This window comes from Eulemur rufifrons, chromosome 22 (assembly GCF_041146395.1).
Source record: "Eulemur rufifrons isolate Redbay chromosome 22, OSU_ERuf_1, whole genome shotgun sequence".
Taxonomy (NCBI): Eukaryota; Metazoa; Chordata; class Mammalia; order Primates; family Lemuridae; genus Eulemur; species Eulemur rufifrons.
Genome location: NC_091004.1, coordinates 1195136 through 1222205, shown reverse-complemented (window position 1 = coordinate 1222205; position 27070 = coordinate 1195136). Strand labels below are relative to the sequence as shown.

General features: G+C 58.6%; 1 protein-coding gene across 2 annotated transcripts; it reads left to right on the top strand.

Annotated features, from left to right (window-relative positions):
• Window positions 1–929: 929 nt before the first annotated feature.
• On the top strand, window positions 930–19844 carry RUVBL1 (RuvB like AAA ATPase 1). 2 transcript variants are annotated; one of them, XM_069497690.1, is made up of 11 exons: window positions 930–1158; window positions 3357–3443; window positions 5276–5408; window positions 8598–8749; window positions 9274–9363; window positions 10253–10402; window positions 11696–11759; window positions 13440–13638; window positions 17447–17549; window positions 19261–19352; window positions 19545–19728. In XM_069497690.1, exons 1-11 carry the CDS (start codon window positions 1018–1020, stop codon window positions 19702–19704), a joined length of 1371 nt encoding a protein of 456 aa, XP_069353791.1. In that variant the 5' UTR covers window positions 930–1017; the 3' UTR covers window positions 19705–19728. The 2 variants fall into 2 exon arrangements, with proteins under 2 accessions (XP_069353791.1, XP_069353792.1); XM_069497691.1 differs by lacking the exon at window positions 19261–19352 and having other exon boundaries at window positions 19545–19844.
• Window positions 19845–27070: the final 7226 nt, after the last annotated feature.

Here is a 27070-nt window from a genome sequence, read left to right as displayed (position 1 = left end):
CATCTGAAGTCATGGCATGAAGCTTAGATAGCTTTGGAAGCCTGGGGAGTTCCGGCTCTGGCTGACTATTTGCTGTGCGTTTTGGGACACGTCACTTTTTGAGACGTCACATTTTTTTGGGACTTTTTGAGTCTGGATTTATCTGCATCAGGAGTTATACTACCCTACAGGGCTGCAGAGTTTTGGAAACTGTAAAATATTATTTACAGTCAACTGAGCAAGGATCTTAGCTATGGGGGTGGGGACAGTGGAGGCGAGAGGCAGAGGAAGAAGATGCCATGGAAGGTTCTGAGCGGGGTCAGAGGTTGGTGCAGCTGCGGCTCCCCGGGGCGATGGGGACAGGAGCGTCAAAAAAAAACTCCGGTGAGGAACCAAAAGTCCAAGCTTCAGCTGTGAGCCTCGGTTCCTCCATCTTCAACATAATAATCATCTGAGCTTCGCAGAAGGGTACGACGTGCAGCTGTCATTATAATGGGGAGAACGGCACGACCAAGACCCGGACCCAGGGCCACCATCTCGGCGCATCGAATGCCGGAAACGGCGCCTCTCCGCTCCGCACCCGGCCAGAGAGGGAAGCGCCGGCTGCTGGGGGAAGCCAATCCAGATGCACAGCCGGAAGTGCGTAGGCGGAGATTCGCCTCGACAGGCGTGGCCCTAAGCCAATGGGAAGCGCCGGCTGCCAATCCAGAGACACAGCCGGAAGTGCGTGGGCGGAGCTTCCGACAAGCCTCGACGGGCGTGGCCCTAAGCCAATGGGAAGCGCCGGCTGCCGGGGGAAGCCAATCCAGACGCACAGCCGGAAGTGCGTGGGCGGAGCTTCCCCTCCCGACAAGCCTCGATCGGCGTGGCCGTCAGCCAATGGGAAGCGGAGGCGTACCCGCCTCCACCAATGAGACGCCGACGGAGGCGGGCTCTGCCGAGTCGCCGTGGTAACGGCCGCATGGTAACGCGGGCGCCCGGCACACGGCATCCCCGCGCCGGTCCTCCGCGCAGCGCTGGGCTCCCGGCGTCGGCGAGATGAAGATCGAGGAGGTGAAGAGCACCACGAAGACGCAGCGCATCGCCTCCCACAGCCACGTGAAGGGGCTGGGGCTGGACGAGAGCGGCCTGGCCAAGCAGGCGGCCTCGGGGCTCGTGGGGCAGGAGAACGCGCGCGAGGTGCGGCGGGCGGGCCGGGGTGGGGTGGGGGAGGGGAGGGGAGGGGAGGGGGCCCGGGGTGGGGGAGGGGAGGGGGCCCGGGGTGGGGGAGGGGAGGGGGCCCGGGGCGGCGTGCGCGTGGCGGGTGTCCCCCCCTTTTAGCTTTCTTAGGGCCATGGGAATGGGTCCCCCCCACGGGAGGACTGGTGACAATTCCCCGGGGTGGGGGAGGGGAGGGGTTCACCTGTATGGATGGATGGGAGCACCCCGGGGTGCTCATGTGGCGCTGGGTGACAGCGGGGACCAAGATGCAAAAAAAAAGGGGGTCCCCGCTGCTGCTGCCGGGGAGCTTGCATGGTCATGTGGCGGGAAACAGGTGATAAAATGACATCTTCCCTTGCTGGGGGGGGAGGGGAGGAGGGGGAGGGTCAGTTAACTGCAGGGGCTTCGTGGGCCGCGGGGAGAAAATTGGATTCTCATGTGAACGCCGGGCACGGGGTGGGGGGTGGGGATCTCTAAGGAGGGAATTAAAAACGCTCCTGTTGGTTCCCAGGGTCTGGCAGGGGAGGAGGGAGAGAGGTGGGAGTTCACGGAGGGGAGCAATGTGGTGTCTGCACCCCGTCCAGCATCTTTTTGGGTTTTTTGGTTTTTGTTTCCAGCTTCCCTCCTCTTCCTCCTGCTTTTGACCATTGCAATTATATCGACTTAATTGTTTTGTTTTTGTTTTGAGACAGAGTCTGGCTCTGTCACCCGGGCTAGAGGGCCGTGGCGTCAGCCTCGCTCACAGCAGCCTCAGACTCCTGGGCTCAAGCGATCCTCCTGCCTCGGCCTCCCGAGTAGCTGGGACGACAGGCATGCGCCACCACGCCTGGCTAATTTTTCTTTTTTGCTTTTTTGGTAGAGATGGGGTCATGCTATGTTGTCCAGGCTGGCCTCCAACTCCCGGGCTCAAGCGATCCTCCTGCCTCAGCCTCCCGAGTAGCTGGGACTCCAGGCATGCGCCACCACGCCCAGCTCATTTTTTTCTATATATATTTTTATCCAGCTAATTTCTTTCTATTTTTAGTAGAGCCGGGGTCTCGCTCTTGCTCAGGCTGGTCTCGAACTCCTGACCTCGAGCGATCCTCCCGCCTCGGCCTCCCCGAGTGCTGGGATGACAGGCGTGAGCCACCGCAACCAGCCAAATCTACTTAATTGTTAAGTGGCGATAATACCAAGGGTTTTCACCTACGTTATTATTATTATTATTTTGCAGATGAAAACTTGAGGCTAGGAGATTTATCCATTTGTCACTCACTTTAGTAGTGATGAAGCTGGGGTCGGTGGCCATTTCTGACTCCCAAACCGGTGCTGGCTCTAGGATATTACAGCCACCCTCCCCGCGGGCTGTGCCCCAAGGTCAGAGCCAAGCCCCTCGGCCTCCGCAGAAACTTAGCAGCTAAGGAAACCTGCACTTACGTGAGCTCAGGACTGTTGGCCCTGTGCCTGATTGGGCTAACAGAAAGGGCCAAAGAAGAGCCTCTGGTTTTCGTTTCGAGCCTCATCTTTCCAAAAACGAAACACCTGGCCCTGGCTTACGAAGCACCTGTTGTTGCAATTAGCTAACATCAGTTGAGTGCGTGGCCTGTGCTAAGCAGCTTTCTTTTTTGTTTGTTTTTTTTTTTTTTTTTTTGAGACAGAGTCTCACTCTGTTGCCCTGGCGTCAGCCTCGCTCACAGCAACCTCCAACTCCTGACCTCGAGCGATCCTCCCACCTCAGCCTCCCGAGTGGCTGGGACCACAGGCATGCGCCACCACGCCCGGCTCATTTTTTCTATATATATTTTTAGCTGTCCAGCTAATTTCTTTCTATTTTTAGCAGAGATGGGGTCTCGCTCTTGCCCAGGCTGGTCTCGAACTCCTGACCTCGAGCAATCCTCCCGCCTCGGCCTCCCAGAGTGCCGGGATGACAGGCGGGAGCCCCCGCTCTCTTCATCAGCCTTTTTCACTGGTAGCAGTGATGTCGTGGGACGTCTGTGTGTTTGTGTCCCTCCGCTAGAATACAAGCTTGACCAGTTCCAAGCTGTGTCCCCACCGCCTCTGGCCCCAAAATAGTGGCTTCAGCGTTCTGGAACTCAGGGTTATTTCGGTCGTGTGGACCAGAGACTGAATTTTTTTTTTCCCTGCCCTGCGAAACATTTTAATATTGATTTATTATTTCTTTCCACGGTGGCGTGCAGGCATGTGGCGTCATAGTAGAATTAATCAAAAGCAAGAAAATGGCTGGAAGAGCCGTCTTGTTGGCAGGACCTCCTGGAACTGGCAAGGTACCCATTTTCTCTCTGTCTCTCTCTCTTTTTTTTTTTTTAACTCTACCCAAGAGAATGATCCTCCGGTCTAAGCCAAATTGAATTCACGACTTAACTGGGCTTTGTTTAGCTAAATCGGTTACATGTATTGTTTTTTTTTTTTTTTTTTAAACTACTGTGCAATAATACAATTGAGCGTCTAAAATCCGTGCTTCTAGAATCCAAACCATCCTGGCCTACCTCCAGAGAAGACGGAATGAAGTCCTCAGAGCTGGGGGGCTGGGGGGGTGTCATTGTCTCTAGAATTTGTCCTTTATCTCTCTCAGGTCTCTTTTGCCGTGGAAATGTATTTCTCTTGGCCCGGGGCTTGGTAAAAAAAATCGCCGTGACATCTTTATTTGAGGGGAAGGAAATGGGTCGGCCAAGCATTTTTCCAAATGCTAGCGTTACCCATCACTCGCCTGGCTGCGTGAGCGATGAAAAAGCAAAAAGGAATCAGAGACATGATTTTTTTGTTTTTTGGTTTTTTTTTTTTTTTTTTATCTTCAAGGGGCTCACGGTTTCTGCAGGGCAGAGAGGCAGGAAATGATGGGACTTGAAACTCACCGTGGTTCCCAGGCCCAGCCTCGCTTGTTCTCTTGCAAAGGGCCACCCGGTGCAGGAGCGTAGGAGCCTGGGGTCTCTGCGTAAAGAAACGGGCTTCAAATTCCGGCTCTCGGCGTGGCTTTGCTGGGGAGACCCGAGCTGGGGAGACCCTTCACCTTTCCAGAAATACACCCCCTGCCTATTCCGGGCAGTTATGAAACTGATGAGTTGTAACATAATGACTTTAATTGTAGCTGTGAAATTGTCTAATTGAATTGATGGTGTGTCTTGTATCGGTTGGGGTCAAAAGTGCTACAGTTGCGAAAGGTGTTTTTCTACAAGCAACGTGAGTTTGTCCGGTCATTTACCGTGCATTTGCTGGCTGTTCCTTCTCGTACCTTAAGACCTTCCCTTTGCCTGCACTTTTTCCTCTTCCTAAAGAACATCATTGAGAAGGTCCTTCTAGAAGTTTCTTGGTGGGAAAGTCCTCCCGGGTTTGTGTTTATTACGTCACCCTTGTTGCAAAAGGCAGTTAGGCTGGCTGTGTTACTCAGTTGGCAGATATTTTCATCAATACTCTTTCTTTCTTTTCTTTTTTTTTTTTTTTGAGACAGAGTCTGGCTCTGTCGCCCGGGCTAGAGTGCCGTGGCGTCAGCCTGGCTCACAGCAGCCTCAGACTCCTGGGCTCAAGCGATCCTCCTGCCTCAGCCTCCCGAGTAGCTGGGACTACACGCATGCGCCACGACGCCCGGCTCATTTTTCTTTTTTTCTTTTTTGTAGAGATGGGGTCTTGCTATGTTGTCCAGGCTGGCTTCAAACTCCGGGGCTCAAGCCATCCTCCTGCCTCAGCCTCCCGAGTAGCTGGGACTACAGCCATGCGCCACCATGCCTGGCTCATTTTTCTTTTTTGCTTTTTTGTAGAGATGGGGTCTTGCTATGTTGTCCAGGCTGGCCTCAGACTCCTGGGCTCAAGCGATCCTCCTGCCTCAGCCTCCTGAGTAGCTGGGACTACAGGCATGCGCCACCACGCCCGGCTCATTTTTCCCTATATATTTTTAGTTGTCCAACTAATTTCTTTGTATTTTTAGCAGAGACGGGGGTCTCGCTCTTGCTCAGGCTGGTCTCAAACTCCCGAGCTCGAGCGATCCTCCCGCCTCGGCCTCCCCGAGTGCCGGGATTAACAGGCGTGAGCCCCCGCGCCCGGCCTGAATTATTGTGTTTTCCAGACCACGAGACAAACGCGTGTGTGTTGTTTCCCTCCGCAGACGGCCCTGGCCCTGGCCATCGCTCAGGAGCTGGGTAGCAAGGTTCCCTTCTGCCCGATGGTGGGCAGTGAGGTTTACTCCACGGAGATCAAGAAGACGGAGGTGCTGATGGAGAACTTCCGCAGGGCCATCGGTGAGTGGCGTCAGCTCTGTGGGAGGGGCCGGTCTCACCCGCCCAGCCCAGTGTGCCGAATGAAGCCTGTTCGCTGTGAAAACGCTTTTATGGCTTAACATTTGTTGCACTGCTGTTTCTTTTGTTTTTGAGCATTATCTTTGCAAACAAAACAAAACGACCCAGTATTTCTAGTTGAAGTGCTCTAGCAGTCAGAGCAAATGTGAACCCAAGCGTCGGGTCTGGGTTCTTACGTAACAAAATAGATGTGGCTATAAAGTGATTTTTTTGTTTGTTTTTTTTCTGGAGACAGAGTCTGGCTCTGTTGCCCAGGCTGGAGTGCCGTGGCGTCAGCCTAGCTCACAACAACCTCAGACTCCTGGGCTCAAGGGATCCTCCTGCCTCGGCCTCCCGAGGAGCTGGGACGACAGGCATGCGCCACCATGCCCAGCTCATTTTTCTTTTTTGTAGAGATGGGGTCTTGCTATGTTGTCCAGGCTGGCCTCAAACTCTGGGGCTCAAACCATCCTCCTGCCTCAGCCTTCCGAGTAGCTGGGACTACAGGCATGCGCCACCACGCCCGGCTCATTTTTTCTATATATTTTTAGTTGTCCAGCTAATTTCTTTCTATTTTTAGTAGAGACGGGGTCTCGCTCTTGCTCAGGCTGGTCTCGAACTCCTGGCCTCGAGCGATCCTCCCGCCTCGGCCTCCCAGAGTGCTGGGGTGACAGGCGTGAGTCCCCGCGCCCGGCCTGTGTCTTGTTTCTTTAACTCCATGTTTATATTTGCAAATTTCAGCGTTCAGCCCATGTTATCACATGCAGAATATTCCATGGATTTTTTTTTTTACATTGTATCTGGAATAGAGTGGAAGGGACTCAGGGGACTCCAAGGTTTAAAGTCTTTGTGGGCACCTTCTCTTATTTAAACACATGCCGGCCGGGCTTGGCGGCTCACGCCTGTCGTCCCAGCACTCGGGGAGGCCGAGGCGGGAGGATCGCTCGAGGTCAGGAGTTCTAGACCAGCCTGAGCAAGAGTGAGACCCCGTCTCTACTGAAAATAGAAAGAAATTATATGGACAACTAAAATATATATATACAAAAAATGAGCCGGGCGTGGTGGCGCATGCCTGTAGTCCCAGCTACTCGGGAGGCTGAGGCAGGAGGATCGCTTGAGCCCCAGAGTTTGAGGCTGCTGTGGGCGAGGCTGACACCACGGCACTCACTCTAGCCTGGGCAACAAAGCGAGACTCTGTCTCAAAAAAATAAATAAATAAATAAATAAACACATGCCAACGATTTTGTTTAATCCATTCATTAATGAGATGAACAGGAAGTTGTTAACAACTTTGTGCAAATATCTGAGTCCTTCAAAAATGTGTTTAAAAATGTGTTTCCGACACTGATCCGATCTGACCACAGCGGCATTCACGCGGGTGCCCACGTGTTTGTGCGGCTTCGAGGTAACGTAAACGCTTTAAAAGTTGAAAAAAAATAGAGATGAATTACCCTGGCTTCTGTCTGGCGGGTTGCTTTTTCTGGGGGACGGGGGCAAGGTGGAGAGAAATTGCTTTTGATGGCTGCAAGGCGGAGAGAAATTTCTGGATGCCGCCGGAGAACAAACAGGCCGGCCAGTGAGCGTCTTCAAACAGGAGTCCTGCCTGTCGTCCTCCGCTTTTGAATTCCCGGGGGACGGGGGGACGGGAGGACGAGGGGTGGGGGGCAGCGGTTAGCCGGCCAGAAAGAAAAAGCCAGAAGTCTGAGCTGTTTCCTTGACGTGATGAAGGCCCCTGTCAGGGACTCGAAACCCGAGCCGGCAGATGACATCCCCGTGTCATTTGCGTGGCCGTTGCCAGAGATAGCGCCGGCCCAGCCCCGGAGCCCGGCCAACAGCCGGTCCCATTGTCCCCGCAGCCGCAGGCCCCTGCCCGCCTGTCACCACGGGGCACCTTGCAAACAAACGGGAATGCCTTTGTTCCTCTCCTCGAGGAATTCCATGTCACCGTCATCTGACAGTACACAGAGCAAACATCCCATCTGCCGGAGTGTGTCTCCGTGGCAGACAAAAGGTTTGATTTAAAAAAAAAAAAAAAAAAAAGAAAGAAAAAAAAAAAAGTTCACGGTGTCAGAATCTTCCGCCACATGCATGGTGTTGGGGACGTTTCTGTCCTGATGTTTAGGAATGACAAATTTGGCAAGGCAAAAAAAATGCAATCTTTCCTCCCGTTTTGGAGCTATTCCAAAACTGCCATTTATAGGCTATGGGACGGAACCAAGGCGGCGCCGTAAAACTTTTCCTTAAGGTGAATATCTGCGAGTCCTGGTCCCGATCGGGTTTCCGGGGTGAAGAAGGCAGCTGACCCAGTGATAAGATAATGACCGCATTTGAAAGCAGGGGACGATTGTGTCCCCCCCCCCCCCCGGACAGTCCCCTATCAGAATAGAGGCGGCTTAGTGGTGAGGACGCCAAATGCGGATCAGGGCGTCCTGCCAGGAGGAGGAGGAGTTTTTGTCTCGAAATTGGGGAGGAGAACAGAGCCCTTCATTATTTTTTTTTTTTTTTTTTTGAGACAGAGTCTGGCTCTGTCACCCGGGCTAGAGTGCCGTGGCGTCAGCCTCGCTCACAGCAGCCTCAGACTCCTGGGCTCAAACAATCCTCCTGCCTCGGTCTCCCGAGTAGCTGGGACGACAGGCATGCGCCACCACGCCCAGCTAATTTTTCTTTTTTGTAGAGATGGGGTCTTGCTATGTTGTCCAGGCTGGCCTCAGACTCCGGGGCTCAAGCCATCCTCCCGCCTCAGCCTCCCGAGTCGCTGGGACGACAGGCATGCGCCACCACGCCCGGCTCATTTTTTCTATATATTTTTAGTTGTGCAGCTAATTTCTTTCTATTTTTAGTAGAGATGGGGTCTCGCTCTTGCTCAGGCTGGTCTCGAACTCCTGACCTCGAGTGATCCTCCCGCCTCGGCCTCCCCGAGTGCCGGGGTGACAGGCGTGAGCCACCGCGCCCGGCCCCCAGGTTCCATTTTTGCATCTACATTGCTTTTCTACCCACAGTGACAGCCCCGAACGTATGTCATTAGGGTTGATGGGTCAGTTCTGATGGCACAGACGTGCTGCGCTAACCAGGCTGTCACGGGGGGGAGAGACAGAGAGGCTGTGGCAGAGGAAGCTGCTTCTCACGGTGGCCCCCCTGTGCCGTGTCTTCCAGGGCTGCGGATAAAGGAGACCAAGGAAGTGTACGAAGGTGAAGTCACGGAGCTGACTCCGTGCGAGACGGAGAACCCCATGGGCGGATACGGCAAAACCATCAGCCACGTGATCATAGGTCTCAAAACAGCCAAAGGGACCAAGCAGTTGAAGGTGAGTCCGTTCGCGCAGGTGCTTTTCCTAGCGCCGCGGAGCTTCGGCTGGCGGTGTGGCCTCTCTGCAGCCCGGTGTCCTCGCCTGTGTGCCGGGCGGGGCGGGGGGACACCCCCAGGGCTGCCTGAGGACACTGTGTGTAGTAGGCAGTACCCAGTGTAGGGCTCGTACCCACGAGGACCGGTGAGGATGGCGCCTGCTTTTCTTACTTGCTGCTAGGAAGATGGCTTGAGCCCCGGAGTTGGAGGCCAGCCTGGGCAACATAGCAAGACCCCATCTCTACAAAAAAGAAACAAAGAAAAATTAGCCAGGCGTGGTGGCACACACCTGTAGTCCCAGCGACTCAGGAGGCCGAGGCAGGAGGATCGCTTGAGCCCAGGAGTCTGAGGCTGCTGTGAGCGAGGCTGACGCCACGGCACTCTAGCCCGGGCGACAGAGCGAGACTCTGTCTCAAAAAAAAAAACGGGAAACGTTTCATGTTCTCTGATTCACTTTCTTTTTTTTTTTTTTTTTTTTTTGTTAAGCTGGACCCCAGCATCTTTGAAAGTTTGCAGAAAGAGCGAGTAGAGGCCGGAGACGTGATTTACATCGAAGCCAACAGCGGGGCCGTGAAGGTAACAACGCCCGTCCGGGGACAACGCGTTGTCCCCGATGTGTTTGCCACACAGGGAGACCTGGGTGACGGGGGCACCGCTTGGCTTCAGAGAGCGTGTGGGGCGTGCAGGGAGGGGCGTCCGGCGTCCGGCGCGAGGCTGGTCACAGGTCACCAATTGTCCCTGCGCGTCTCATAGCGTTTGCTTTTCCCCTTTATCTCCGTCCTGGAACCTTCCCGTGCTGGAAACGGACAGCCGGTTGGAAACATCCTCCAGCCTGTTGGCGGGCGCAGGGGCCGAGAAAGCGGACCGACTCGGGTCATTTTCCCATTGAGATGCGCGGCGTGTCTAATCCGCCCTTTATCTCGTTGGCATTTTCTCCCCGTGATGTGTGCGTGCGGGAAGGGACATGGGGCATTCGTCAGCATTGTCCTTCTATCTGATTCCCCACGCCCCCTGCAGCCTCCCGCTCTGTCTCGCGGGCGAGCGCAGCGCCTCGTATCAACTCCACGGGTCACCCACCTCCAGAAGAGTCCGGGCGGCTCCCTGCGTCCGCGTTTAATCCGCTGGGTTTGCCCTGTATCCGGGAATCGCATGCTCTGGTTACAAAAAAAAAAAAGAGAGAAGGAGAAAAAAAGAATTTTGGAGAAAGTATCAGGCGTTTCGCAGCCAGCATTTTGGAGCCCGGCGATGACCAGCTCGGCTCCTCCTCCTGGTGGCAGCGGGGACGTGGGGGCCGCGGCGTTTGGAGTTTGCCAAGTGTGGGCCGTCGGCCCCGCAACAGGGAACCGAGAGACCCTTGATCTCACGACGGCGATGACACCGTGGCGCTTGGCCATTTGGGGACTTGCGGGGGACACGTGTAGCTAGGCTCTGACTCGCGTCTCTCTCTCTCTCTCTCTCTCTGCAGAGGCAGGGCAGGTGCGACACGTACGCCACGGAGTTTGACCTCGAAGCGGAAGAGTACGTGCCCCTGCCCAAGGGGGACGTGCACAAGAAGAAGGAGATCATCCAGGACGTCACCCTGCACGACCTGGACGTGGCCAACGCGCGGCCCCAGGTAGCGTCTTCGGCGTCTGGCTAAGCGGGCCCGTCCGTGCCCACGCGCTCTGGGGATGAATCGTCGTCTCGAGGCAGACGGCCCTTTTCTCTCCGTGGTGTTCAGCAATTAGCGCCGACAAGAGCTGCGCGGGGCGCCCTTGTCCCCACGCCAAGGCTCTGGTCACGGATGATTTCGTGTCCATTGTCTGTTAGCCCAGCCCCGAGCTCGCCAGCCTCCCGGTGGCTGCTCTCCAGCAGCTGGCTCGGGCCTAAGGGGGTCTCCGGGTGTCAGCGGTGGGACAGCGGGAGTGCTCCACGAGTCCTTTGCAGGCTTCCGGAAAGCTCCACCACGCCGTGTCTGTCCCCGAGCTCAGCAGAAGCCCCAGGGTCTTACCTTGGCGCTGGAGCTGTTGTCTGATAAAATGGAGAGAAATACGTTTTACCACGCGATGATATTTCTGGGAAACGTGTGATTCAAGGAAACAAATCAGGCCGGGTGTGCGGTGGCTCAGGCCTGTCATCCCGGCACTCTGGGAGGCCGAGGCGGGAGGATCGCTCGAGGTCAGGAGTTCGAGACCAGCCTGAGCAAGAGCGAGACCCCATCTCTACTAAAGAAATAGAAATTAGCCAGACAACTAAAAATATATAGAGAAAATTAACCGGGTGTGGTGGCGCATGCCTGTAGTCCCAGCTACTCAGGAGGCCGAGGCAGGAGGATGGCTTGAGCCCGGGAGTTTGAGGCCAGCCTGGACAACACAGCAAGACCCCATGTCTAAAAAAAAAAATTAGCCGGGCGTGGTGGCGCACGCCTGTAGTCCCAGCTACTCGGGAGGCCGAGGCAGGAGGATCGCTGGAGCCCAGGAGTCTGAGGTTGCTGTGAGCGAGGCTGACGCCACGGCACTCTAGCCCAGGTGACAGAGCCAGACTCTGTCTTATAAAAAAAAAAAAAAAAAAAGCGTTGAGTTGCAAAAGAGCTCGCGGTGTCTGGGGAGGGGTCACGGCCCCGCGTGGCTAAGGAAGGGGTGAGGGGTTGGGAGAAGGCAGGGCTGGAGGCTGAGGCTGGGCGAGGAGCTCAGACCTCCCACAGAAGGATTTTATTTGATTCTCGCAGGTCACGGGGAAGGTCTCCAAGTTCCTCTGTGCTTGGACTAAGTTCCTCGGCTTTCCGGGGGCTGGGGGTGGGGGCGGGGTGGGATGTGTTAGGGTCTCCACACCCCGGGACCCCAACGCAGAGTCGGCGAGAGGGACGGGGAGAGGGTGCAGGGGGCTGGGGCAGAGTGGCACTGACTCTGGGACTCTTTGTCTCACGCAGGGCGGGCAGGACATCTTGTCCATGATGGGCCAGTTAATGAAGCCGAAGAAGACGGAGATCACAGGTAGGAGAACGGCGAGGCCTGCGGGCCGGGAGCCGAGCCGGGGGGGCGGGCCCAGGGTCCCGATGAGCTCTTTTTGTTTGTTTGTTTTGTGAGACAGAGTCTCTCTCTGTGGCCCAGGCTAGAGTACCGTGGCGTCAGCCTAGCTCACAGCAGCCTCAGACTCCTGGGCTCAAGCCATCCTCCTGCCTCAGCCTCCCGAGTAGCTGGGACGACAGGCATGCGCCACCACGCCCGGCTCATTTTTCTTTTTTGTAGAGATGGGGTCTTGCTATGTTGTCCAGGCTGGCCTCAAACTCTGGGGCTCAAACCATCCTCCTGCCTCAGCCTCCTGAGTAGCTGGGATGACAGGCATGCGCCACCACGCCCAGCTCATTTTTTCTGTATATTTTTTTAGTTGTCCAGCTAATTTCTTTCTATTTTTAGTAGAGACGGGGGTCTCGCTCTTGCTCAGGCTGGTCTCGAACTCCTGACCTTGAGCGATCCTCCCGCCTCGGCCTCCCCGAGTGCTGGGATGACAGGCGTGAGCCACCGCGCCCGGCCTCTGATGAGTCCTTGAGGCTTCCCGAGCGCGTCTCCCGACCTGAGGACATGCCTGGCGACAGGTGCTTGTTCCTCGCAGCTCAGAGCTGGGCTCCCTCCTCCGTCGGCTCCGCCTGTGTTTAGACGCCGCAGGGCAGTCACGGTTTCTGGTCCCTTGGAGGTCCCGGAATCGGGGATCTGTGTACCGCCCAGCCCCGTGGGACGGCTCCTGCTGGCGCCCGGGCCTTGCTGCCTGGCTGGTGCCACCGTCCCCGCCCAGCAGGGCCCAAGGCAGCTCGGCGGGCCGCCCTGCCCGGCTTCCCGGCTTCCCGGACAGTCCCCAGAGCCCCGCAGGGGACACCGCCCCTACGGGGACCTTCGCCCTACCCTGCTTCTCTTCCCGACTTCTCCGTCCCTCTTCTCTAATTCTGCCTGTAGCTCTGTTACCTTCAGACGCTCAGTTCAAGCAAGCGTCACTTCTCAGGTTTCGGGCAGGGGAGCAGTCTGCGACGTCCCCATTCCAGGTGTCGAGGGCAGTTTGTCTGTTCCACGCGGTTCTGGGCGTGTCCCCTCTTAGGGCGGCTCCTGCCGATGGCTTTGGGGGACGCGGGGGTAGCAGTGTCCCTGCCCCGCGTGTGAGCGACACCCTCCTGACGGCAGCGCAGGGGCCCGGGGTGGACAATGCGCCCTGCCACCCGAGACGGCTCGTGCAGCTTTTGCGAGACTGTCGCTTCGGGATCTCGGAGACTGGGCCTGTCTCAGAGCTGTCCCGTCCTCGCCGGCGTCCGCCCTCCCGGGCACGATTCCTCAGTCCTGGCGCTTGATTGAAAGTTAATTAACCTACGCATTGTCGCATGCACGGGGACCCGGAGAGAGAAAGGGTCATTTACCGGGGACAGCACAGGACGATTTGCATATGAAAACGCATCTCACCCCGGGGGCCTCCCGAACCTCAGCGCCTCCCGGATCGGAGGGACGGGGAGCAGCGGGCTTGGGGGCGTCCAGGGTGGCACGGTGACAGGGTGGCGAGGGTGTGCCCTGCCCGGGGGGGCCCAGAGCGGGCGGGAAATCAGGCCGGGGGGAGGGGAAGAGAAAGGGTCCCCCCTCCACCCAACCCGGCTGACCTCGTGTGTGTGTGTGCCTGTCCCCGCCGTGTCCCAGACAAGCTGCGCGGGGAGATCAACAAGGTGGTGAACAAATACATCGACCAGGGCGTCGCCGAGCTGGTTCCGGGCGTGCTGTTCGTGGACGAGGTGCACATGCTGGACATCGAGTGCTTCACCTACCTGCACCGGGCTCTGGAATCTTCCATCGCCCCCATCGTCATCTTCGCGTCCAACCGCGGCAACTGCGTCATCAGGTAGGGCGGCCGCCTGCCCGGGCTCGTTTTTTTTGTTCCTCAGGATCTTTCTTAACCCACGACGGCTCGAGTCGGGGCGGGGTGAGTGGAGGGCGTGTTGGTTTTGAAGGCAGGCGTGTCAGCCTCACGGCGTCACGGTCACCAAAGGCAGCGGCCGCCCCGCTGGCGGGTGTGAGGGTCTCCCACGTGGTTGTGGTGCCGTGATGTGGCCATTCCGCTGGGGAGGGCAAAGGTCGGGTCAGATCGGGTCAGCCTTAGACGACCTTGCGCGTGTTACCTTCACTCCGTAACGCGAGCCCTGACGGGTAAGTATCGTGGCTCCAGTTTTCAAATGACAAAACCGAATGTCCCTCATTGTACAGGTCGGATAAGAACCCGGCTCTTGGCCGGGCGCGGGGACTCACGCCTGTCACCCCAGCACTCTGGGAGGCCGAGGCGGGAGGATCGCTCGAGGTCAGGAGTTGGAGACCAGCCTGAGCAAGAGCGAGACCCCGTCTCTAATTAACAAAAAAAAGTAGAAAGAAATGATCTGGACAGCTAAAAATATATAGAAAAAATGAGCCGGGCGTGGTGGCGCATGGCTGTCGTCCCAGCTACCCTGGTAGCTCTCTCGGCCCAAAACCAAGGCCCCCTCCGTCCCGTCCCTCCCAGGAAAAAGGGGACACAGCCGGGTGGCTTTGGTCTCAGGACCTGCCCCGTGGGCACCAGGCTCTGGTCCCCCTGAAACCCGGGACACTTGGCCCCAGTTACCCGCGCGCAGGGAGGAAGGGAAGGTCAGCTCAGGGCACCCAAACTGGGGCGCCAGCCCTGGAAGAGGACTTTGTCGGTAAGACACACTTCTAGAAGTACCATTGCCTCGTCCTCGCGGGGGACCCCACGTTGGGGGTCCCAGGAGAATAACCTGGGACGACTGCGGAATGGTTAAACATGTCGACATTAACAGTTGGCCTTTGGGCGTGGCTAAGGGTCCAGGAAAAAAATAGGCGAAGGGCTTGATCAGAAAAAAGCAAGACAACGGAATACATTCCGCTGCCTCCTTGCTAATCAAGGAGATTTCATTTAAACAAGGTTTTCATTTAAACCTTTGCCTCTTCTCCTGAACCACTAAGACAGCAAAAAAACATTTATTTTTTTATTTTTTTATTTTTTTGAGACAGAGTCTCACTCTGTTGCCCAGGCTAGAGTGCCGTGGCGTCAGCCTAGCTCACAGCAACCTCAAACTCCTGAGCTCAAGCGATCCTCCTGCCTCAGCCTCCCGAGTAGCTGGGACTACAGGCATGCGCCACCATGCCCGGCTAATTTTTTTTTCTATATATATTTTTAGCTGTCCATATAATTTCTTTCTATTTTTAGTAGAGATGGGGTCTTGCTCTTGCTCAGGCTGGTCTCGAACTCCTGAGCTCAAACGATCCGCCCACCTCGGCCTCCCAGAGTGCTAGGATTACAGGCGTGAGCCACCGCGCCCGGCCCAAAAAAACATTTAAAAATCAGAATACGTAGTGCTGGTGCTGATGCCGTGAGATGACAGCGTGCTCGTAGCTGTGTAAATTGGAGCAGTCGTCCCATCACTCAAACAGATACCCAGGGTGGTGTCGGGGACTCCAACGGCTGGCTGCGTGCATAAAATTTGCTCATCGAAACATCATTAATAGGAACAGTAGCAACTGGAAACCACGTAAACGCTCAACCATTCGGGTGAAGTAAAACATTTAACGGATTATTAAGTAATGTTAAACACAATTGGCTGGGCACGGTGGCTCTATGCTATGCCTGGAATCCCAGCACTTTTGGGAGGCCACGGCAAAAGGATCGCTTGAGGCCGGGAGTTTGAGACCAGCCTGGGCAACCTAGCGAGACCCCATCTCTATAGGGGAAAAAAAAAAAACATGATTGATTATGAAGACCCAAGCAACATGAATAAAAGCAAATACGTATGTGCTCACTTAGTATAATTTATAAAAATGTGTATATGAAAGTTTGGCAAATATCTAGATGATTATTTTTGAGTATGGCTTCAGGTGGCTTTTTTGTCTCTTGCCCAATTTTCCTACGATACTAATAATTACTATGATAATGAAGGTTTTGTGTTTTATTTTTTTTTATTGAGACAGAGTCTCGCTCTGTCGCCCGGCTAGAGTGCCGTGGCATCAGCCTCGCTCACAGCAACCTCAGACTCCTGGGCTCAAGCGATCCTCCTGCCTCGGCCTCCCGAGTAGCTGGGACTGTGGGAGTAGCTGGGACTAGAGGAGTAGCTGGGACTGTAGGAGTAGCTGGGACTGTAGGAGTAGCTGGGACTGTGGGAGTAGCTGGGACTGGAGGAGTAGCTGGGACTGTGGGAGTAGCTGGGACTGTGGGAGTAGCTGGGACTAGAGGAGTAGCTGGGACTGTGGGAGTAGCTGGGACTGTGGGAGTAGCTGGGACTAGAGGAGTAGCTGGGACTGCGGGAGTAGCTGGGACTGCGGGAGTAGCTGGGACTGCGGGAGTAGCTGGGACTAGAGGAGTAGCTGGGACTGCGGGAGTAGCTGGGACTGCGGGAGTAGCTGGGACTAGAGGAGTAGCTGGGGCTACGGGAGTAGCTGGGACTAGGGGAGTAGCTGGGACTGTGGGAGTAGCTGGGACTGTGGGAGTAGCTGGGACTAGAGGAGTAGCTGGGACTGCGGGAGTAGCTGGGACTGCGGGAGTAGCTGGGACTAGGGGAGTAGCTGGGACTAGAGGAGTAGCTGGGACTACGGGAGTAGCTGGGGCTGTGGGAGTAGCTGGGACTAGAGGAGTAGCTGGGGCTACGGGAGTAGCTGGGACTAGGGGAGTAGCTGGGACTGCGGGAGTAGCTGGGGCTGTGGGAGTAGCTGGGGCTGTGGGAGTAGCTGGGACTAGAGGAGTAGCTGGGACTAGAGGAGTAGCTGGGACTGTGGGAGTAGCTGGGACTAGAGGAGTAGCTGGGACTGTGGGAGTAGCTGGGACTAGAGGAGTAGCTGGGACTAGAGGAGTAGCTGGGACTGTGGGAGTAGCTGGGACCGGGGGAGTAGCTGGGACCGGGGGAGTAGCTGGGACTGTGGGAGTAGCTGGGACTACAGGCATGTGCCACCATGCCCGGTTCATTTTTTCTATATATATTTTTTTTTTTTTTTTTTTTTTTTTTTTTTTTTGAGACAGAGTCTCACTCTGTTGCCCAGGCTAGAGTGAGTGCCGTGGCGTCAGCTTAGCTCACAGCAACCTCAGACTCCTGAGCTCAAGCGATCCTCCTGTCTCAGCCTCCCGAGTAGCTGGGACTACAGGCATGCGCCACCATGCCCGGCTAATTTTTTCTATATATATTTTTAGCTGTCCATATAATTTCTTTCTATTTTTAGTAGAGGTGGGGTCTCGCTCTTGCTCAGGCTGGTCTCGAACTCCTGAGCTCAAACAATCCGCCCACCTCGGCCTCCCAGAGTGCTAGGATTACAGGCGTGAGCCACCGCGCCCGGCCCATTTTTTCTATATTTTTTTAGCTGTCCAGCTAATTTCTTTCTATTTTTAGTAGAGACGGGGTCTCGCTCTTGCTCAGGCTGGTCTCGAACTCCCGACCTTGAGCGATCCTCCTGCCTCGGCCTCCCAGAGTGCCGGGGTGACAGGCGTGAGCCACCGCGCCCTATCACGAAGTTGTTTCACGCACCTCCTGAACCTTAGTGCGTGCACCCAGACCCTCGCTCTGAGTTTCTGGGGACACCGACGAGCTGCCTCATGGCTGTGGGGGACTCTGCGGTTGCCCACGTCTAGTTTCTGGTCGGGGAGGGGGCTTGGCTGATGGGGTTCGCCTTGGCCCATGCAGGGGTACCGAGGACATCACCTCCCCCCACGGCATCCCCCTGGACCTGCTGGACCGCGTGATGATCATCCGCACCATGCTGTACACGCCGCAGGAGATGAAGCAGGTGAGCCCCGCTCTTCCTCCCGCTCGCTCCTCCTCTTCACCTATTTTATTTTCATTTTTTGAGACAGAGTCTCGCTCTGTCGCCCAGGCTAGAGTGCCGTGGCGTCAGCCTCGCTCTCAGCAGCCTCAGACTCCTGGGCTCCAGCGATCCTCCTGCCTCGGCCTCCCGAGTAGCTGGGACGACAGGCATGCACCACCATGCCCAGCTCATTTTCTTTTTTGCTTTTTTGTAGAGATGGGGTCTTGCTATGTTGTTCAGGCTGGCCTCAAACTCCAGGTCTCAAGCCATCCTCCTGCCTCAGCCTCCCGAGTAGCTGGGACGACAGGCATGCGCCACCACGCCCGGCTCATTTTTTCTATATATTTTTAGCTGTCCAGCTCATTTCTTTCTATTTTTAGTAGAGACGGGGTCTCACTCTTGCTCAGGCTGGTCTCCAACTCCCGACCTCGAGCGATCCTCCCGCCTCGGCCTCCCCGAGTGCCGGGGTGACAGGCGGGAGCCCCCGCGCCCGGCCAGTCCTGCTCCCCTTTGCTCGGTGCTCACGCAGGGCCGCGCGGAAGGTGTCCGTGGGGTGGACCCGGCTCCACTCTCCACCCGGCACTTCGCCGCCGGCCTGGGGCCCCGAGTCTTGGTCTCCCCGTCGAAGGCTGGGCCGGGCTCGCCAGACGTGGCCAGGAGTGTCACAGACCCTCAGCTGCCCGGGAGTCCCTTCTGTGGGTTCCCTTGTGACGGGCTTGGGAAAAGGAGAGTGAAAAAAAATCAAGTTAATGACGGGAGGCCCCCAGCTCTAAAAAAAAAAAAAAAACACGAGGCGCCGTAACGGGATTTAGTGGTGGCCTTTTGGTGGCCTTTCTCACTGGAGGACGCGGCCACACGCTGTCCCAGCGGCACCCACAGCAGGCCGGCTCCGGCGGGTGCAGGAAGCAGCTCTCTGACCGGGAGGGGACCGGCACTTTGGGTCTTCCCAGGGCGCGATCGGTGACGGGGGCCTTGCAGGCCCTGGTGTCGAGGTCGGGGGTCCTGTCACCAGATAAGGGTCTCCCGCTGTGCCAGGTGGAAGCCAAGACACGCACCGCATAGAGGCAGGAGCAGAAGCGGAGGGCTCTAGGCAGCTACCAGGGACCTTCCCCGTCCTTGCCGCGGGCCACTGTCACCTCCCGGTGGGACCAAGGTCCCTCGTGTCCTGCGAGGAAAGGAAGGTGGCCCCGCGCGGGGGTGGCCGGGCCCAGAGACGCCCGGGGTGCCCTGTGGCCGCCGCCTGCCTGCTGAGCCACGGGAGCAGTGTGGTGGCCGTCTCTGAGCCTGGGCCTGCTTGCGTGCCAGGTGGCCCTAAGGGTGACAATGACAGTCACAGTGACGTAGGGCCGGCCCTCCCTTCCCGCTGATGTCCTTTTTCACGGTGATTAATGGCGTCACAGACGCCCTCCGGGGTCCCTCGAGGCGCCTTTGCCACAGCCGGGACCTCAGGCAGCCGGGCGCAGCCTCTCCGTGGGGACGTCCCCGTGGCCTGTGTTTTGTTCCCCCCCCCCGGAGGGGGCCGGGCCCGGCCAGCGGCCTGAGCGAGGGTCCCCGCGCCTGTCACGATCCGGGGGGGACAGAAACGCAGAACAAAGTGGTTTTTATTAACAAAAGCGCTTCAGCAACGGGGCTGGAGGTCGGTCCCTGGTGACCGCGATGCTCTCCCCCCCCCCCCCCCCGCCACCCCGGGAAGATCATCAAGATCCGGGCGCAGACGGAGGGCATCAGCGTCAGCGAGGAGGCGCTCAGCCACCTGGGGGACCTCGGCACCAAGACCACCCTCAGGTGAGCCCGGGGGGACCTCGCGGGGCCGCTCGGGGGACACGAAGGCTTAGGTCCCCTACCAAGGTCTGGCCGCCCTTCCTGGCACGCCGGGTGTCGGGGCTCCTGCCGGCGTGCGGGGCGAGGCTTCACTCCTGTCCCCTGTCCCCTGTCCCCTGTGTCTCCTGTCCCCTGTGTCCCCTGTGTCCCCCCCAGGTACTCGGTGCAGCTGCTGACGCCGGCCAACCTGCTGGCCAAGATCAACGGCAAGGACGGCATCGAGAAGGAGCACGTGGAGGAGATCAGCGAGCTCTTCTACGACGCCAAGTCCTCGGCCAAGATCCTGGCCGACCAGCAGGACAAGTACATGAAGTGAGGCGGCCCCGGGCCCCGTGTCCCCGCTGCGTGTGACCCCGCCGCGCTCGGCGTGGAAAGCGCTTGTGTTTCCATGGTCGCGGCGTCCCCTGCGCGCGCGTGGCGTCCTCGGAGGTGGCTTCCCCGCGTGACGCGTCTTCTAATAAATCCTCCCACGTTGCTTTGACGACGTGTCTCTCTCTGTCCCCCCGTCTCGTCAGAGCAGTTTGAGACGCACAGACCGGGGCCGACACGGTGCGGGGAGGGACGGTCCCCGGGTCCCCACGCCCAGCTCCCCTCGTCGTCCCACGCGTGAGCCGGTCCCCTCGGTTGTGCCGCCTCTGCGTGCTCCGTCCGGGGGACACACTGCCACTAGTTGTCACGTGTCCTCGGGCTGCTCCCGGCCGCGACAGCTCCGTCCACAGTGTCCTTGCGTGTGACGGCCGTGACGATCTCGCAGGCCACCGATCGGGCGCTGCGGGGACCGGCCCTGGGCTGGCGATGGGCCGACGCCGTCCTCGGGAGCGGAGGGGGGACAGGGGACGGGCACGGAGGCCAGCGCCGTTCCGGTCACCTCCCGCACGCCAGGTCCTTCCCGCCTCTCCCCACGGAACTCTCTGGAAGGAAGCCGCCACGCGCAGCCCAGCCCCACGAGGGGCAGTTGATGCTCCCGTCCCCGAGGGCCGCGTGGTTCCTGGATTTTTCCAGGTTCCGCGCAGGACGGCGGATCCGCTGGACTCGGCGACGTCTGTCCGGTGCTCTGGCTGTGACCCAGAGCCGCCCGGTCCGTCTGTCCCTCGGGTCGGTCCCCGGAGCGAGCAGGGGGCAGGAGGACGGACAGTCCCCCGTGCCGGAAGGTCCCTGCCCAGCAGGACAAGTCTTGTCCCCGCGGGCCGGACACCATTGCCCCTGTCACACGGGGCAGAGGGACGTGACCGAGGTGGCCGTCTTGTCCCATCGTGGCCTTAGTCCCTATCAGCCGTGAGGTCCCCGTGGGGCCGGCAGCCGCGCTCTCCCGCGAGCGACAGGCACGTCCTGGGGACGGTAGACAGGAGGGGACAGAGGGGACGTTGAGGGTCAGAGTGGGCCTGGCCCCCCGAGGAGATCCCGGGTGGCCCAGCACGGTGGGGGGGGGACAGGGACCTTCCTGAAGGCAGAGCCGAGCACTGCGGGCCTGTCCGGGCCGTCCGTGTCCTCGGAGCTCGTCCCTCTGGCGTCCCCCAGCTCGGGCCCTGCCAGAGGAAGGAGGGTCGTGTGTACCAGGGGCCGCGTTCGTGTCCTGGCTTCGCAGCTGTGCCCGGCAGGGGAGGCGGGTGGCATCAGGTACTAGGAAGGTGACCGGGCCCAGGGGACAAGAACCGGGGCTCTGCCCTGGCTGCGCCTCGCGCTTGGCTCCCAGACCTTCCTTAGAGCTTGGGGACAACAGCATGCTGTGGCAGGGGACAGTCCTCCCCAGCTGCCCGGGGCACCTTGACCTTGAAGTCCAGAGCCATCGAGTGATGGAGGGGCGGGTGGTCTCGCTCTTGCCAGGCCCGAGACCCCTGGTTCCTGCTCTCGGCCATCCTGGCTGTGGCCGTGCCCGAGGACGTGGCCCAGCCCCGCCGGCCTGTCCCCACAAAGCTCGCAGGCGGGTGCTGGTTCCGGACGGGCAGGAAGGTTGGGGTTTATTTTAATTTTCCTCCTATTTTTTTTTATTTTTTATTTTTTTTTCCTCCCAGCACAGCCTCGATGATGATGATGATGATGATGATGACATTCATCTTCCAGGTGACGTTTTTACGAGCGATCTCTCGGCCGCCGCCGAGGGGAAGTTTCTCCATCTGTCACCGAGCGGGGACAACAGAACCCGCGGCGGGGAGGGAAGTATTAGTTACATCTTATCGCGCTGACACGCAATCTTAGCGACAATTACAGCAGCCTCGGTCTTCGCGCCATTTGTGAAAAATCATCTGAGAGTGGGGAGCGGGGGTGGGGTGGGCTGGTCGTCGTGGAAAGCGGGTGAATGTTCTAGGCCCCTCGGGGCCTCCCGGGGAGCCGATTGGGCGGCCGAGGAGAGGGAGGAAGGTTTGCGTGGAAACCCTGGCCACTGTCGTCTTGGGCACTAATGGCCCAGGGGTGCCAGAGGGCGGGAAGGGCGCTCTTGAAAGACGGTGTCCCTTGGCCTGGCTGTCCCCAGCGGTCCCCGGGACACCGCCTGGTCCCTGCTTCAGTTTTCCACTGTGAGCACCTTCTCTTTTTTTTTTTTTTGAGACAGAGTCTCGCTCTGTGGCCCGGGCTAGAGTGCCGTGGCGTCAGCCTCGCTCACAGCAGCCTCAGACTCCTGGGCTCAAGCGATCCTCCTGCCTCAGCCTCCCGAGGAGCTGGGACGACAGGCCTGCGCCACCACGCCCGGCTCATTTTTCTTTTTTGCTTTTTTGTAGAGATGGGGTCTTGCTATGTTGTCCAGGCTGGCCTCCAACTCCCGGGCTCAAGCGATCCTCCTGCCTCAGCCTCCCAAGTAGCTGGGACGACAGGCATGCACCACCACGCCCGGCTCATTTTTTCTATATATATTTTTAGCTGTCCAGATCATTTCTATTTTTAGTAGAGACGGGGTCTCGCTCTTGCTCAGGCTGGTCTCAAACTCCCGACCTCGAGCGATCCTCCCGCCTCGGCCTCCCAGAGTGCTGGGGTGACAGGCGTGAGCCCCCGCGCCCGGCCTGCAAGCTCTTTCTCGCTGCCACACCTCTTGGGGTCGCAAACCGGCCCCCGATCTAGGATTGATTCATGAGATAGTTCGTTTCTTAGGACCAAATGGGACCGTCCTCTCCCACCAGCTTCTTGGTTATCGGGGAACCTTTCTTGGCCATTTCTGGAGTCAAGCGGAGCTGGGGAGGGACGGTCACAGTCCCCGGGTGGCCCTGGCTGGGCAGCCGGACCCTCCGGGGAAGGGCCTGCTCTGGGCGGGGGCCACAGGGCCGTGGTGTGGCGTTTGGCCTTCGCTCCTCGTCCCGTCCTCTCCTTGAACCTTGGTTTTCCCCATCTGTGAGATGGGCCGGCACGTCCCAGGGACCGATGGGAGGACTTGGGGAAGCCACCGGGGACTCGTCGGGGACCCAGGGGACATGCCCGCCTTCTCTTGAACAAGGAAGGGTGCCAGTTTGTCCCGGTGGGGGCGGAAGCCCTTCCCCAGCACGGAGAGCTGAGGGACCCCCGTGTCCAGGTACAGCCCCGTGGGCTCGAGAGTCCAGCGTGCGCTCTATCCTCAGTGCCCTCGGCTTCCAGAAGTTTCCAGAAAGACGCTCTGCATTGCTGGGCCGCTAGGAACCGGCCCTGCGTCAGGGGGGGGTGAACGGGCCACTCCGTGTCCCAGCCAGCGCGGGTGGTCCCGCCCTGGGAAGACAGGTCCCCAGCCGGGCACTGGAGCAGTGCTCAACTCTGTCCACCTGCCCGGTCCTTCCTTCTCACCCACCCTCCTCACCTCCGCTGGGTCTGGGGACGGCGTGGGGATGGGGAGGGGGCGGCCTGGGCAGGTGGCCGGGATGCGCTGCGGGGCCGCCTGTCGCCCCGGCTGGCCCTGTCGCGCGTCCCGTCACTGCGCGGCGGGCGCGGTGATTAATGGCCGGGCCGGGATGGATGCGGCTGTCAGGCCGCCCGGCCCGCGCTGACCCCCGGCCCGGCCCCGCGCGATCAATGCGGGGCTCAATGCGGGGCGGGCGGCGGCTGGGCCGGCGCGATAAGACGGGGACGATGGGCGCCCGCCGATGGCCGCTCTGTCACCGCCGCCACCGCCGTGATTAATGGGGACGCCGGAGGGACCTGGCGGGGACGGCACCCCGCGCGCTCGCCACCGCAGCCACGTGCGGGGCGCCGGGGACGCGGAAGGGGCGCGGGGTGCGGGTCTGGGGCGAGTGTCCCCGGGCCCCGCAGGACCCAGGGGTGGGGGACACGGGCCCGAGGGCGCGCGGGGCGCACAGACGTGTCACCGAGTCGTACCCGGGCTCGTGCGCCACAGCGACGCGTGCGGGAGGGGGACTAGGGGCGACAGCGCTTGTGACCCCCGCACCCCGCACCCCAACCCTTTCTTTCCTGGGTCCCGCGACCCGCGGGATAAATCCCAGAGTCCCCCGCCAGCCTGCAAGGCCCCCGGGAGGAAGTGTCCCCCGACTCCCGCACCTCTCCACGGGCGGGAAGGGCCGGGGGGCGCATCTGTCACGGGGGCTTCTCTGGCCACCGGCTCTTCTTCGGCTCCCCTCCTGAGTGGTCCCCGTCCTCGCGAGCTTCCTCCCCGGGTCGGGTCGTGCTGTCCGAGGTGCCCTGGGCGCTCTCCGCGAACCCCGTGTCGCCCAAAGCTGGCAAAGTCCCGCTGGAGATGACAACCCCCCCATCCCCCCCCCCCGCCCCGGGCGTCCCCAAGGGGAGGGGACAGGAGCGCAGGAGGAGGGCGGCGCCCCAAGCGGGCCGGGACGGGGGTGGGGGGGTCCCTCTGGGTGGCCTGGAGACCTGTCCCCCTTGGGCAGTCTCGGGCGCGAGTGGCAGCCGGGACAGTGCCAGCCCCTGTCCCTGTCGCCCTGCCTGGGACCCGCAGCATCGCGGGGCCGCGGTTCGCGAGGCCACAGCGCCCCCGCGTGGACGCATGCGCACAGCCCTCGGGTCCCCGCGCGGTGGGACCGGGCCCTGGAGGCTTCAGCCAGGTGGGCGCAGGGCGACAGGACCCCGTGTCCCATCGGGCTCGTGGAAAAAGAGCGGTCGGGGAAGAGGCTCGCTGGGCCGGGCTTTTAATTTTTAAAAAAGTACGTATGTAGCACGTGATTTTTTTGTTTTGTTTTGTTTTAATGGACGTGGTTCAAAAATCTAGAAAGTACCAAAGAGGTGGGCGGTGAAAAGCCGCCTTTTACGGCCAACCTCGGTCCCCAGATCCCCCTCCGGAAGCAGCCTGCCTTGTACTGGCCTGTCCCCCTAGCGACACGGGTCTTGTGACACGCCAGCACACGCTCAAGGCATGTTCCCCACAGTGGCCACGAAACTCGCGTGGAAGACACTAGAAGCACTGCAGGGGACCTCTACGAGAATGGGCCTGTGGTCCGGACTCTTGCCACCCTCCTCTGCACCCGTCCTCGGTCCCTCCTGTCCCCATGCGTTCCAAAGGGAGCTGCAGACACAGTAAGTCTTGTCCCTAAAACCTTTAGCCTGTTATCTGGAGTTCCGTATTTGCTTTTTTTTTTTTTTTTTTTTTTTGAGAGGGTCTCGCTCTGTTGCCCAGGCTGGAGTGCAGTGGCGCGATGATAGCTCGCTGCAGCCTCCAACTCCTGGCCTCAAACGATCCTCCTGCCTCGGCCTCCCGAGTAGCTGCGACTACAGGCATGCGCCATCATGCCCGGCTTAATTTTTCTTATTTTTTTTTTTTTTTTTTTTTAGAGATGGGGTCTCACTATGTTGCCCAGGCTGGCCTCAAACTCCTGGCCTCAAGCGATCCTCCTGCCTTGGCCTCCCGAGTAGCTGAGACTACAGGCATGAGCCACCACACCTGGATTAATTTTTCTTCTTTCTGTCTTTCTTTTTTTTTTTTTTTTTTTTTTAGAGATGGGGTCTCGCTATGTTGCCCAGGCTGGCCTCAAACTCCTGGCCTCAAGCCATCCTCCTGCCTCAGCCTCCCAAAGTGCTGGGACTACAGGCATGTGCCACCACGCCCGGCCGGCCCGTAATGGTTGTTTTGAAAGGTTCAATGTACACACAGTAAAAGGCATGAATCCTAAGTGGACCATTCCATGAGTTCTGACAAGTGAAATCCAACCGCCTAAAACAAGGATGTTATTTTCGGCCCAGAAAGTTCTTTGTGCCAATTTCCAGCGCACTAGAGGCAACTAGTGTCAGGATTTTTTTTGTTTTGTTTCGTTTTCTTTTCTTTTTATTGCCAGAGATTAGCTTTGCCTGCTCTAGAATTTCATACGGTGTGGCTGGTTTCTTTCACTTAGAATAATGCTTTTGGGGTTCCCGGACCCTGCGGGCGGCGGTATCGGTGGTTTGTTCTTTTTTTTATTGCTGGGTGACGTGCCCTGGTGTAGATCTTTCTCTCGGGTTTAAATACCCAGGGGCGGAATAGCCGAGTATACGGTAGGTATGTGTTTAGTTTTATGAGAAATTGCTAGACTCTTCCCAGCTAGGTCCCCAATACCCCTTTATTTTATTCTTATTTTATTTTTTTTGAGACAGAGAGTCTGGCTCTGTCGCCCGGGCTAGAGTGCCGTGGCCTCAGCCTCGCTCACAGCAGCCTCAGACTCCTGGGCTCGAGCGATCCTCCTGCCTCAGCCTCCTGAGCAGCTGGGACGACAGGCATGCGCCACCACGCCCGGCTCATTTTTCTTTTTTTCTTTTTTGTAGAGATGGGGTCTTGCTATGTTGTCCAGGCTGGCCTCAACCTCCAGGGCTCAAGCCATCCTCCTGCCTCAGCCTCCAGAGGAGCTGGGACAACAGGCATGCACCACCACGCCCGGCTCATTTTTTCTATCTATATTTTTAGCTGTCCAGCTAATTTCTTTCTACGTTTAGCAGAGACGGGGTCTCACTCTTGCTCAGGCTGGTCTCGAACTCCTGACCTCGAGCGATCCTCCCGCCTCGGCCTCCCCGAGTGCCGGGATGACCCCACACCCCTTTTAAACACAAACACTAACAATAGCACGTACTATTCTTGCATTTTGTGTGTTTCCTCGACAGCACAGTTTGCAGATTCTTCCAGCTCAGCATTTGAGGATCGTCCTCCTGGCTCTTTCCCCCGGGACATGGGCGCTGTAACGTATCCGGCCTTCTCATGGGCGTCTGGATGTTTCTGGGTTCACTGAACGGGGCTTTGAAGGAGGAATAGGAGTTTGCCAGGCAATCGGCTGGGGACACCCGGTCTGGCGGCCACGGCAGAGCCCCTCTTGCCGGAGGGTGAGGTTTCTGAGGGCGGGAGCAGCTTCTGTTCCACGTACCCCATGGGGCTGACGGTGGCCCTAGCAGGGTTGGGGACAGGGGACCCCTGGGACTCTCCCAGTATCGGGCTTTGGTGGGTGAAGGTCAGGCTGGGACTTCTGCGGACCCCAGATGGCGCCACAGCCCCACCTGCTGGCCTTTGGTAGCGAGTAGCGGTCCCCCTGAGGCCACGGGCCGACCCCCCGGGACTCACCCCCACCCTGTATGTTCCCGGAACTCAGTTTCTCTACCTGTGAAATGGGGCCAAGCTGTTTCCTCCCCGGTCCTCTAGGGAGGCTGAGAAGAGGCATGTGTGCGTGGCGCCCGCCCCACGGCACACAGAAGAGCTTTGTCACCGTCACGGCACACCCGGGCACCCCTGTCCCTGCAGGGCCACTCGGGAAGCACCAGGCTGAGGTGGCGGCTGCAGGGTCAGGGGCCTCGTCCGGGGCCAGGAA

What these genes read in the sequence shown, in the direction of transcription:
- RUVBL1 (XM_069497690.1), top strand. Translation starts at nt 1,018, where the DNA reads ATGAAGATCGAGGAGGTGAAGAGCACCACGAAGACGCAGCGCATCGCC. An exon ending in GAACTTCCGCAGGGCCATCG is followed by an intron (nt 5,409 to 8,597) that starts GTGAGTGGCGTC and finishes CGTGTCTTCCAG; the next exon opens with GGCTGCGGATAAAGGAGACC. An exon ending in CCAACAGCGGGGCCGTGAAG is followed by an intron (nt 9,364 to 10,252) that starts GTAACAACGCCC and finishes CTCTCTCTGCAG; the next exon opens with AGGCAGGGCAGGTGCGACAC.